Below are 13448 nucleotides of genomic sequence, written 5' to 3' on the forward strand. Positions count from 1 at the left end.
CTGCTATATACTGCATATGGCCCCTCAAGCAAAGATCAAACCCTTTACAATTTTCATGGGCATTAGACAGAGCTGCCCCCTGTCTCCTACCCTTTTTCTCTAAACATGGAACCACTAGCACTGCCATTAAGAAATTCTTGAAGCATTAAGGTGCTTCGAATTAAAGTGGTAGTAAAATCATAAAAAAAAAGTAGAGGAATGGGAAGATACTGAAGAATCTTGACTTCCCTCATCTCACCTCAGGACAAACTGATTCAGTTTAGACTTCACCAACAGACATGCTACACTTCTACATGGCTCTAAAAACGTAAATTTAGACTCTGCTTTTGCCTTTGTGTTAATGCAGCTGACTTTCTCCTTGCTCTATTTTCTTTCCCCAAGCTACAACCTTTCTGGATGCAGATATGCAGCTATGGTATATTGAAATTACCTTGGGCCTCCAAAAGCATGTCTTTTGAGGCTGGTGGAGAGTCTTCATCTGATTATCATTCATGCCAAAAAAATGTTAGGGGCATTATAGTTTTATGCCCCCAAAAAATTGAAATCACTTAGCAGAGACCTCCCTCCTACCCAAGTGGAAAAAGTTAATCAATTCTGTGATTCCTACCAACACTACTAGAGGATCCCCAAAGAGTTTTGACAAGTGCCTTTGGATTCCCTCTTACAACTTACCCCCCAGTGGGAGACCACAACCAGGGGCGGACAGACAACTCATGGGGCCCCCAGGCAATAGGGAATCATGGGGCCCCTGTGTCCTTGTCCAAACTCAAAAAAGCCTATGAAAAAGGTACCGGGGGCATCTCATGGGGCCCCCTACTGACCCCGGGCCCTTGGGCAGTGCCCGAGTTTCCAAATGGTCAGTCCGCCCCTGACCACAACTATATTCACTTTTTCTTTGTACCTTTTAAGATGTGAATATATTGGATTGTATGTACTGTGGTCAATATGACAATGCTCTCTAGCATGAACATGTATATGGAGACATGAGAATCAGATGCTTCTTTGAAAGAATGTTCTTATTGTAATTATATTGTATTGCATGTTTAAAGCAATAAAAATAAAAAAAAAACACAAAAGATCTCTTCAAATTAAGATTTTTATTGATATATTTACTGATATAGATTAATTAATATGTATAGGAAAAATATTTTTTATGCTCTTAGTAGAGTAGGGTAAAATTAAAACCCGTCAAGTATTTTTTTTGCTGTCTATCCCATTGGGGAGATTTTCCTTCTTTTTTTGTCCTGTAGAGGCAAGAGGAAATTTCTGTAAAGTAAGGGGAACTCTCTTCAATTGCCATTAAAACAAGTGTCCCAACTGAAAGATTTTTTTCTCCTTTTTTGTTCTGGTTACAATTCTAAATTTTTGGTTTTCCCATAACATTCTGTATCTGTGGCAATGGTTAAAAGGACAAACAAAAGGATGAATCTCCTCGGAGGGGACAGAGATACCAATAGAAACTTGACAGGGGTTCTAACACTTTCTTACTCTATACTAAACAAAGAAAACAGTTTAGGCTATACATACTTTAGTCTTCAGGTAAAATATTGCATAACTATGTATCACTGGTTAGCTAGTAATATTAATATACAATGATAGCATGCAGTATATCAAAATTAGCAGGTAATTATTTACTAAAACAATGCAAAAAGAAGTAGGTTAAGCAAAAATGTAAAGTCAATAAATTTCCAGCACGCCAGCATTCTCACTAAAGGAATAATAGAGGAAATGCTGGACTGCCAATAATTTATTGACTTCACCTATCTATTCCTTGAAAGAAGGTTTATTTCTGAGCACCACTGTCGGGGCGTGAAGCACACTGCAAGGGTGAGTTGTGTGCAGGCGCGGACTGACCATTTGGAAACTCGGGCACTGCCCGAGGGCCCGGGGTCAGTAGGGGGCCCCATGAAATGCCCCTGGTACCTTTTTCATAGGCTTTTTTGCGTTTGGGCAAGGACACAGGGGCCCCATGATCCCCTATTGCCCGGGGGCCCCATGAGTTGTCAGTCCGCCCCTGGTTGTGTGCTTCTTTTCTTGCTATAAGCAAGCCAAAATATCAACTAAAGCAGCATATCATATAACTCTGCTGTACTTATGTGAACATAAAACAAACTACATTCAAGAAAAAAGCTCTGCACACCAATGACATCTTGGATGTCCAATTCATTTATTAGACAAGCAAGTAGCTTCCAACACACACTATGAGCCTTCCAACCTAGGCTACACAACCAACGCATTTCACCCATAACTAGGCTTAACCACTTGCCTACCAGGCACTTTTGCCCTCTTACCCCCAATTTTCAGCTTTCAGCAATGTCGCACTTTGCATGAAAATTGTGCAGTCGTGCAACACTGTACCACTGATGTGCATTGAAGAGGCTGCACGGATAGGCACTGATAGGCAGCACTGATGGGCACTGATAAGCTGCACTGATGGGCACTGATAGGTAGCATTCATGGGCACTGATAGGCTAAACTGTTGAGGCAGCACTGGCGGGCATTGATGAGGAGGCACTGATGAGGCTGCACTGATAGGCAGCAATGATGGGCACTAATAGGCAAAACTGATGGGCACTAATAGGCAGCACTGATAAACGGCACTGACTGGCAGCACTGATGGGCATTGATTGGTAGCACTGATGGGCACTGACTGGCAACACTGATGGGCACAGATTGGCAGCACTGCTGGGCACTGATTGTCAGCACTGATGGACCCTGACTGGCATTGATAGACAGCACTGATGGGCACTGTTGGGGTTGCACTGATAATCAGGGCACTGATTATCAGTGTAGATGTCTCTTTTCACACTTGCCGATTATTGGCAGTGCTTTCCTCGCACGAGGAAAGTAATGCCGATAAACGGCAAGTGTGTTTACATCATGAACATGATTAGACACAGCTGGTCATGTGGTAAAGAGCCGCTGCGATTGACCCTTTACCGTGACATACGATCAGACACAACAATCACAAAGAGCGCTGGGCACCAACGGGGGGGGCAGCGGTTCTAGGAGAACTTTATATGGCGCCCTCCCAGAACTGTTGACCGTACTGTAGTTATCGTTCGGCTATAGCGTGGTCAGCAAGTGGTTAATCATGGTGAGAGTACTATTCGGCAATCCGTGTGTATTTTAGTCATCTCCCCTTTGACTGCCTCTGCCTCCATGATTATGCCCAGTTACGGGTGAAATGTATTGGGGGTATGGCCTGAGGCGGAAGGCTCGCAGTGTGTGCTTGATGTTACTTGATTGTCTGATAAACAAATCAGACTTTCAAGATGTTATGCCCATTTTTATTTTAATTCAAGTACAGTGTGGAGTGCGGGTGGGCTTTTGGGCTTCAGCAACTGGCTGCCTGGTAAGATTGACTGGATATGGATAGGGGTGGTAGTGGTGGGATGTGCTGTAAACATATTATCCTCCCTTTTTTAAGAGCAAGCCATAAATACATATAAAACCACGTAAAGAGGGTACAGTTAAAGCTGAACTCCAGCCTTATCCTCAGTCTTGCACAGTTGCAAATTCATTGGATTTCAGTTCTTTCACTCATAAAGGTTCATGTGGGCATTATCTAGAGCAGTCTTCATGCAAATGAAATGCCCACTCTTTCAGACTGACTTCCACCTTTTGATATTTGCCCACTGTTTGTTTCAGGGCTGAGGGCTCTAGAGAGGGGTAAAGAGGTGGGTGATGTGATGTTTTCAGGGAGCTGTGTACAACATTCTTCTGGTTCCTCCCACCAGCCATGATCTGCATGTATTACACAGATATGCACAGAAATCCAGTGATGATATCACTGGTCCAAAAATAAGGCATTTAATAGAAAAGGAAAGGTTGTATTTAAAATGTCATTAGCATGTTGATGGAAGGAAAACAAAAATAAAGGCAGGTTGGAATTCAGCTTTAAATGTTCCTTATATATTAAGTGAAATTTGTAACCATGCATATATGACAGGAACCAGAAAAGCAATTCTGTATGAAAATCAGTCACTGATATTTAGATCTATAAAACATAGATATTTATGTTTATATTTGTTGGTCTGCCACTATAAGATATGAAAGTTTGATATACTGTATTTCCCAAATTATATCAAATTTTCCATACTATTGCTCAGATTACAGGATAAAATAATATATTTACAGCTTTAAATTGCTAGAAAAATGACAACAATAAGGAAAATCATACATTGAACCATTATTTGAGTCACAGTGGACGTAGCCACTTACTGTGCAGATCAGAAACTAACTGAGGACTTTGCTAGGGTATCAGCCATGGAGAGCACTTGAAACTGGTAACATTACATAGAACTGCCTAACATCACAGTAACATTTCTTGTTTCTAGACATTTCTTAGCCTATATTCTCTATACACACTAAAGCTGTCTATTCTGAATACAGGGAACATATATACTTTAATGCCTTTCAGACTAGATATTATCTGTTTATTATTGCTCCATGTAATAATAAGAGCCATTCCTCCTTCAACAGCGAAACAGTGGTCACATGCATTATAACACAATGCACAGCAATGCATCATGCATGTGATAGTGGGTTGTGGAGCCATTCATTTTCAATGGCACCTGAACATACTAAAGATGCATACCTGTAGGTAATATCAGGACAGGAGATTCGAACTATTGTTTACATGTGAGCTGTAGAAGAAGGGACATTTCTCTTTCTACCCATTCAAGTAAGGAGTTCAGATTTACTTCAAAATTCATACTGATTTCTGGCAAAACAATGATGTACTAGGCAGGAGCACTCTATATTATTGGGTACATATGAAGAAACAATGCTGAAAATTTTCATTAGCCACCTGTAAACTGCTACAGATGGACCTGCTCAGCTTGAGGTTTCAGTGGATCAAGCCAATTTGCATGTCCATATTTGCAATCAGAAAACATGGAATATGTTCTGTTCTTCTTTACCATTTATGTTACAAATTAGAACAAAAATGTGTGCCCCCCTTTGGACTAAATAATACTAGCCCAGGATACAGCTATGTATCCACTGTTTACGGTGCCTTGAGGGTGCAGGAGCATAAAAGTCTAACACTAACTTCCACACAATGCATTGGCATGGTTGGATCACACAATAGGGGCACCCAAAATATGATCCCTACTTATGACACCAACCCATGTCTCTTCCAAAGAAAAAAAAAGGTGCAAAAATGTCAGAAGGCTTTAAGTGCACCTTTCTTATCACCAGGGAAACTGGTAAGATATAAGTAAAAATAGCTCTTAATTCCAAAGGCAATACATGTGAAATAGTCATCCTCAGTAAACTATCCTAGAATCACATTTGGGGCAATTACTTCATTCATTCATAATAAACATTGCTGTTATAATGTTTCCTTTTAATATAAGTTGAAAAAAGGCAGTTGACCTAAGCATGAGATTTGGGGGGTATTTGCTTTCTTCTATGCATCAATGTCTTCCTAGTCAGGTTTTGGTTTCTGAATAGATGTACAGTAGTTGATCTGAAATAGAAGAAATATAATACCATGATTAGAAATGTATAACTTGTCTTATTGCTCTCCCCCAGAAGTTGTTGGCAGACAGCCATCTGCCATTGCCATGAGACAGTCAAAGCCTTGAAAGCATGACCACCACAGGCATCAATCTAACGATCAGCATCTCTTGAACCAGCTTGTTGAAAAAAATGTTTTTGATCAGTGCTGAAGACAATTGGCTGCAGCAGCGATCAGGGTTTTCTGACAGTAGAGGAGTCAAAATATAATAACACAGCAGGGGGATTCCTCTAGCCATTTTGTGTGAATAGAGGAATCTGTTCAGTTTTTTTTCCAATGAGTCTACTGGCTGATAGAAAAAAAACTGATCTTTGGCTGGCCTAAGAGAAACAAAGTTTTTTTTTTTTAATGTTTGGTGTTATTTTCTTTAAATAGTAAAATAAAATTAAGAAATGTATTTGGGTACACTATTGTATGACCCAGTAATTGTCAGTCAAGCATTGAAAAATGACTTGGAAATGAAGGGGTAAAACATGCTGGTATTGAAGTGGTTAATGTACAACACCAGCCCATCTTAGCTCACAATAAATGTTTCCAATGGAAGTGCAGACTTGCAATTTGCTTAAAGCGTATCTAAAGTCAAGAAAAAACAAACAAACAGATAATATTGTATCTTACCAGTGATTAGATGTGGTGGCTGCATTATTTTCTTTTTTTTTCCACACTTTTTTCCTTTATTTTAGATGGGTATGACTGCCATTAACACACTTCCTGTCCTAGGGTGACAACCGTATTGATCAGCATTGTCATCCAAGAACAGGGAGTGTGTTATGACTTCATAACACTGCATAACGACTACATAGCATCTCCCTCTATTCTCCATAACAGAAGGAGGTCTTTTATAGTCCATGGAGATAACAGAGAGTAATTGATAGTCCACAGGAAGATAGCACAGGAGTTATCTGTTTGCAAGTTTTCTGACTGGATGAACAACTTTGTTTTTCACTTATGGAACAGATATATCAAAACACTTTCAATAGTATATTTAATGAGCAAATAAGAGAAATGCATTGTTTACATACATTTTAGGGTCTCCTCCATGGTCTTAGATCCATAGCTGGAATGTTGGAACATCTCATAAAATCCTGAGGATACTGGTTACCCAAAAAGACATTTCGAGGGACCTTTGAAATCCTGGTGTTATCACAGATGACACGTGCAAGAGTCGCTCTTTGTATTGAAGCTCTCTGAGCTGATGTGAACACCCCAGGGTTCTCAAAATAAAATCTGAGGAAAATAAGTTAGATATTTAAACATTCAACTTTATTATGCTTGATGTTAGAGCTACCAGATGTTTTCTCTGGATTTTCTGGAAAAAATTGTTTACAGATCTTCATTCTGAGTAGAGCTACCTCTAGAACAGGCATGTCCAAAGTTCAGCCCGCGGGCCATTTACGGCCCGGGGGTCGGTTTAATACGGCCCTCCAACAGCCCTCCCTGCTCTGTGTAATGTGGCCTTCCCACGGCCCTCCCTTCTATGGGAGACAGTCTTCTGCTTGAGAGCAGAGGGCAGTGCGCATGCCTGACTGCGGCACGTTCTCCCTGGTCTGTGTAAATGCGGCTGTCGCACGGCCCTCCCTTCTGTGGCAGACAGTCTTCTGCTTGAGAGCAGTGCGCATGCGTGACTGCGCCGCGCTGGGAGCGACAGAGGGCGGTGACGTCAGGGCCGGGCTTCCAGCGTGAAGTGTGTTTCTCTTCCCCTCCCGGCTGCCGAGCAGAAACTTCAGCTCCAGCTACCTTTTTCACCCTTCACATTAGTGCAGGTAAGTTTTTTTTAATTTATTTTCAATACATTGTGAAAACTCAGCTGTCAGTTGATCTTAATGTTATGAAATGAAAAGTATGTTGTTTGCAATTAACTTGGCATAAAATAATTTATTTGCATTTAATTGTAATGGTTCAAAGAATGTTCTGAAAAATGTTCGGCCCTCCACCATGTTCACTTCATCCAATCTGGCCCTCTTTGAAAAAAGTTTGGACACCCCTGCTCTAGAATAACTGGTAGTTAACCAACAGTGAGCTGGAAGCTTCTACCCATAGCAAAATATTTGGATTCTTATTTCTGTAGAAAATGTAACAAAGAACTAAATGGTCTAAGAGAGTTCGAGGAATGAGAGGTTTAAAGAGAAGATGCAATGTTTAGGATCCATTTTGAACTATTTTACCTATATACAAAATCTTAAACAATATATATGTAGCGCTACCCTTGCGAGGGCTGCTTATATGATGTCCCGGTTTCCCCTTAATTCACCCACACAGTGTACCCACACAGGAATAGTGTATTCCTTCAGCTAAATACACACAGACACTTCCACTCGTTGTCTCCAATGACCAGTCTAGGGGATGTTTATTTTTGGAGTTTTATTGTAGAACTGGGGATAGGGATGGGGAATTGTAGTAAGATACTCCAAAATTAGAACTATTCACACTGAGGACATCTAGCTGATCTCTTAGTTGAACATTTATGAAGTCTTGGCTGACAGTAAATAGCAGACTTCTATTGTAACGTATAGCAGCAAGTAGTTTGGGAGTAAGTAAAGTCCCTTTAGCAGTAGTAGTAGTAGTTACAAGGTTTAGCTCCTCAGGTATAAGGCAGTTACGACAGACTGCGACAGCCCAAAGATAAGGTAGCTGAGCAAAGTCCTTTGTAGTAGCAACACTTGGACAAGCTCTTCAGAACACTAGCCAACATTCCCTTTTTCCAGACCCACGCTGACTATCAAACACCAGGGGAGGTAGCAAGAGCACAGAATCCCCAAATATCTTAGTGTCAATACTCTCAAGGCTCAGGGACAGAATGGTTTTCTCCTTCCAATCTTCCAAGCAAAACCCTCCAGTGATACCAAACAGAACTTTGGCAGACAGCTCCCCTCAGTCAGCTTATTGAAGAAACAGGGTCACTCTCTCTAACTTCAGGCCCTCAGGTCAACCCACCTGAGGCCACATCTCAGCAAGTGCCAGGTGAGGCAGCCTTCCTCCAGCCTGGCTGGTGCAATCCACTCCCAGGAAAGACACTGAACCCATGTGCTCTCCAAACATAAATACCACTCCCAGGATTCAGTGGGGCAACCCTCCCCTGCAATTGGCCAGGGCTGTATTCATAATCATGCTGTGCTTTTGCCCAGCCCCTACCCATGTTCTGGAAGGCTCTCATAGCTTCCCGAAGGTGGGCAGAACTCAGACAAATTCCAACAGCACCAGAGCAGCATGAGCAGACCTAACTCATCAATCACAGCACTCTGTTTAGCAGAATACCACACTGAATTTACCTGACAGCCTCTCTGGTAAGCAGAGAAATACAGCTATGATTAACCTAACTATACACATCCTAGCACCTAACTAGGAGGGGGCTACATATAAAACAAAAAAAAAGTCCAGGATGAACCCATGAAAATGACTCCCATAACACTATGAGAAGTTTAATAGGAGTGCACAGCAACACCTGTTTTTTTTAGACAAGCTTAAGCTGGTCATGCATGGATCGAATTTCAGCCATTTCTGCATGGACCAGTCAAATTTCAATCCATGTATAGGCACTGTGGTAGCACAGAAGTTCACCTACCATTTCTCTTCTGTACAAACTCCTTGTTGGATTTTCCCCGCTCAATCAGCGCTGCAAGCTATAGCCTGCAAAGCTGATCAGTGTATTTTGACAGCGGGGGAGTCTTCTTGCAGTGGGGAAAATCCACATCCACATCAAAGGTGTGGATAGGAGTCATTTTTTTTTTTAGTTTAACCTGGTGTTTGAATTAAAAAAGAAATTGACTTAATTATGGGCTGCCTAACATTATGGAGCTAGCTAAAGGGAAGAGGACAGAGGCAGTTAAATAACTATTTGGGCTCATTGACTTGTTTCTTGGGGTCTTCCTAAAGCACCCCACATATTTTTTTTAATTCCTTTATACCTTCCATACCTTCTAGATAGTCACATCAAGTCATGGGTCCTTCCTTGTTTTTTGGGTGTTTGAAGCAATGATGTCTGAGTGTCATTCTGTCTTGGAGTACTCTGAGCCCAAACTGGCATGGTGATGTACCCCTAGGGGGTGTATCCATGATGATGTGGGTTTAGAGAAGTAGGTTGAATGACAGTGGGCATCATTCACCCCATAGGTAGACATCAGAGAAGCAAGTCTTTGGAAAGAAGGTGAGTATTGCAGCAAGAGCTGCTTTTTACTTTTAAACATGCTGGCTTCTTTTTTTTTTTACTTTATCACAATTGTAGAGTTGATCTTTAAGCCATTGTGCTCAAGAAACAATAGGCTTTTTAACAGAAAATAGACAAAGGTGAGATCATCTACATAGGTAGGGTATTTGGCCACAAGATTTATTATTCCCCTAAAGTCTTCAACAGAGTAGAGTTTCATAAATACTCACCGATCTCCATCTCTGGCCCTCCGCATCTGGTTTCCAATCAGACAGGTGAGTAACTTCCCAATTCTGCCATTGCGGACCAGAGTTTCAGCAACCCCTCCAACCCAGATGTCAATATTTTCAGGAGTGCCATAAAGATTTATGAATCTTTGAGCTAGTTGGGTGTTATTCAGCACAGTAGCCAACTCCTGCATATTGCGGGGAGCAGAAAGTCCACAAAACCTCCGGTATGCATTGTATCCTGGGAAAGAAATAATCATATATGAGGACACAGTCCTATACAGAACTAGCTACTGTGTTTAGAAATGATGGAAAAAAAGTCAATCGGTGACAAGTACCTGGCAGTCCATGTTCTCTGCCTCTTTGCATGTTAATAGCTGGTAAATCGAGACCAGTCCGCTTGAAAAGCTTGAACAGACGTTCCCTTAATTCATCCACCACCAGCTGGTTCTGACGGTTAAGTTTGGCTCGGTTAGCCATGAGACCACGGAGCAGAGGATCGATCCCTCCTGCACAACGAATGCAAAAAAAAAAAAAGACATACTAGATGCATGGTATGTGCTGTACACATTGCTACATGAATATTCTTTTTTCATATATCTTAATAATCGTTAATATCAATGACACATGCATTATCACTTCTACATTCGATTTTATACAAAAATGTGAATCAGATTACCTTGTCTGACCACTCTCCAGCTGTTGAAGAAAGTCATATGAAGTGGAACCTGTGGTTCTGGCATAAGAGGGCGATAACCGTCATCGAGGCGGTAGATGACAGGCTGTATCAGAGTATGGCCCATACGAAACACAACGGTAAATACATTGGCCACTCTTGGGTCCACAGACTCATTGTATCCTCTGTACCTTGGGAGGACCTGTTCCAATTCTGATCCCAACAGTAAAGGCAACCAGTCGTAAAAAGTTATTTTCTGTCAAATAAAAAAAATTATAGTGATTGCCAGGGCTTAGAATGAATCATGAATAAGAAAAACCAACTTATATGGTACCTGAAGTTGTCCCCCTACAATTTTCCTGGCTTCTTGATATAGAGTCTCTCCAGACCATCTGGGGTTCATTCTGCGTAGCTCTGTTGCTATACGGTTGTGTTCTCGAACGAACAGAGTGTGGTAAGCAGTAAGACCAGGCTGTTCACTGACACGAGGGTCTCCTGACGGTAATGAAAGCAGAGGATACAACAAAAAGTACAGATAAAGACCAAATGCATCATTAGTTCCTGTCCAGTTTCATTGAAGAACAGTCCATAATTTCTCTGAGCATTTCATTCTGTTTGGTGGGGGGTAGGTATCCTTAGAATGGGAAGGTACTGACAACAACATTTCCCAAGGTTTTAATCTTAAATTGTGTGTTAAAAATGTCTTATCTGGAAGTGGGGATTAATCTACCCATCCAAGAAACAGATAAAAACCTGAAGCGTTTAATCCTTTCCAGCTCTATACAAATGAATTACAAAGTTTTTGTTGGATTTGTATCTTAAGAGCTCATGTACATGAGCGTATTTGGCCATGTGACATATAATAAAGCTGTATTATGGTGCCTGAGAGCCACAGATGTAATATCTACGTAAATTAAAGTGGAACTAAACTCTGTCAATCAACACTGACTATTTTAATCCTTATGCTCCTAGCAATAGTAAATAGATAGGAAAATAAATATTTTCTTGATTTAGACAGTTTTTTCCTACATTTCTCCAATTATTTGGTCCTGGTTTCCAGGCCTAGTCGGATGATGTCACGCATCCCAGGAGTCTTCAGGAGGGGAGGAGGGGATTTATAAGCTAAGCACACCCTCTTTCCTACATGCTTACTCTAAGGGAAGATGGATTCCAGGAAGTAAATGCTACATAAATCACCTTCCCTTACTTAAGTTGGCCCTGGCCAGAAATGCTAGGGGGTGTTCTTCAAAGTGATTTTTCAGCAAAATAAAGCATAGAGACATGGATGGATGGGGGGTTTACTTTGAATATTAAAACTGGATAAAATATCGTTTTCTGTTTTTGTTGCTCAGATTCAGTTAAGGTCCACTTTAATTAAAGCATTTGGTAGTACTCTGTCAGTACTAGTGTAGACACACATGCGTACAGGCATACAACTCTGAATGCAGTCTGTGCTGTACGCAACACCTGTGGTTCCCAGGTGCAGAAATGTGGCCATATGTTACAAAATTTGGCACAATGAACACCTGTGCATGAGTCCTTCACAATAAAATGGCCTAAAAAACTGGTTCAAACAAAAGAATAATAATAGAAATATATGTAAAACATTAAAATTATATACTGTACAGTTTTAAAAAATTGCATTTCTTCTAAGGTCTGTCAATATTCTTTGTGCAGTGGCTTATAGAACAGACTCGTACAGCCTTAAAGCAGTGTTAAAGTTCCCGGAAAAATAAAAGCCCCCCTCCTGTTCTGGTTACGTCACTGGCTGCTACATATTCAAATATCTCCTATATGGTGCACGTTTAGGAGATATTCACTATACCTTCAGGTAAGCCTTATTATGGAGTTTACTACCACATTAAGCTGGCCTTAGATCAAAATTTGGCCGATTCAGGGATCGAATGAAAACATTTGTAACAGAGAATGTGGTTTTCATCTATTTATTCCATAATTGAATGTTAAAAGCAAATGATATGTTGAAGTAGTTTTGAACAGCGTTTGTCAAGTCATCAAATGTACTGAGAATTTTTCTATGAATGTTTATATGAATGTTTGTTTGAAAAACTAATAGGGTATAGCCAGCTTAAGTTATCCAATATGGACATGGGCAATATACTGTATGGACTGTATACTGCATCTATTATCATTTATAATAGTAGTTATTTGTCTAAAAGAAAGATGAACACCTTTGCCCAACATCACTTACCTCCCAGAAAGCAGGGAATTCCAGATGATTTGTTTGTCAATTCACAAAAGTCTGGCTCGGCAGTGTCAAAGGGCAGATATGCCAGGCCATTGTCTGTGAAATTCTGGTTAATGGCCATAAGGCCCAGCTGGTTTGTGTTATTCCGAAGCTTAGCAGCCAATGGCAAATCACTACCATATACCTGGCTGCCATCAATAAACGAGGTAAGTATATTCATCTGTTCTCTAACTGGAGATCCTGGTGTACACACAGGAGATGAGCGAAACAGTGGAATACAGTCACTGCGATTAGTGAAGCGTGGGTCATTTTGTGGGATCTGCGAACAGAAAAGGCATTCCAGGCTATAATGCAATCAATTTTCCAGCATACAAAACTATACTCTGACCTAGAAGTATAAACTGAATAAAAATCTAATGGATATCATTACAGAACTGAGCACATAACACCCTTTACAGTTAAAAAGCATCTAGAGCATCTAAACTCCCACAAAATGTGGAGGGATCATGAACATGGGACTAAAAAAAACGCTGCATATACAGGCATTCAGCGTAAAATGCACTGGTCATGGACACATAGGCGTTTACAGGCGTATTTGAAAAGGAGCGTTTACAGGAAAAAAATTACCAAATGTGCATTCTTTGAGGAGTATTTGAGCTTAATTTACA

General features: G+C 40.7%; 1 protein-coding gene across 1 annotated transcript in view; it reads right to left on the bottom strand.

Annotated features, from left to right (window-relative positions):
• Positions 1–1078: 1078 nt before the first annotated feature.
• LOC149457434 (myeloperoxidase-like) overlaps positions 1079–13448 on the bottom strand; it is a 29954-nt gene continuing 17584 nt past the window's right edge. Inside the window, exons 7-13 of the mRNA XM_089683798.1 lie at positions 12784–13099; positions 10909–11069; positions 10578–10830; positions 10237–10407; positions 9902–10139; positions 6550–6754; positions 1079–5476 (exon numbers count right to left, since the gene is read on the bottom strand). Of these exons, the coding sequence (XP_089539924.1) occupies positions 6553–6754; positions 9902–10139; positions 10237–10407; positions 10578–10830; positions 10909–11069; positions 12784–13099 (1341 nt within the window). The 3' untranslated portion in view covers positions 1079–5476; positions 6550–6552. The remainder of the gene's footprint in view (positions 5477–6549; positions 6755–9901; positions 10140–10236; positions 10408–10577; positions 10831–10908; positions 11070–12783; positions 13100–13448) is intronic.

The sequence above is a fragment of the Staurois parvus genome, unplaced genomic scaffold (genome assembly GCF_062004578.1).
Source record: "Staurois parvus isolate SC_StPar_1 unplaced genomic scaffold, SC_StPar_1.0 ptg000321l, whole genome shotgun sequence".
Lineage (NCBI taxonomy): Eukaryota > Metazoa > Chordata > Amphibia > Anura > Ranidae > Staurois > Staurois parvus.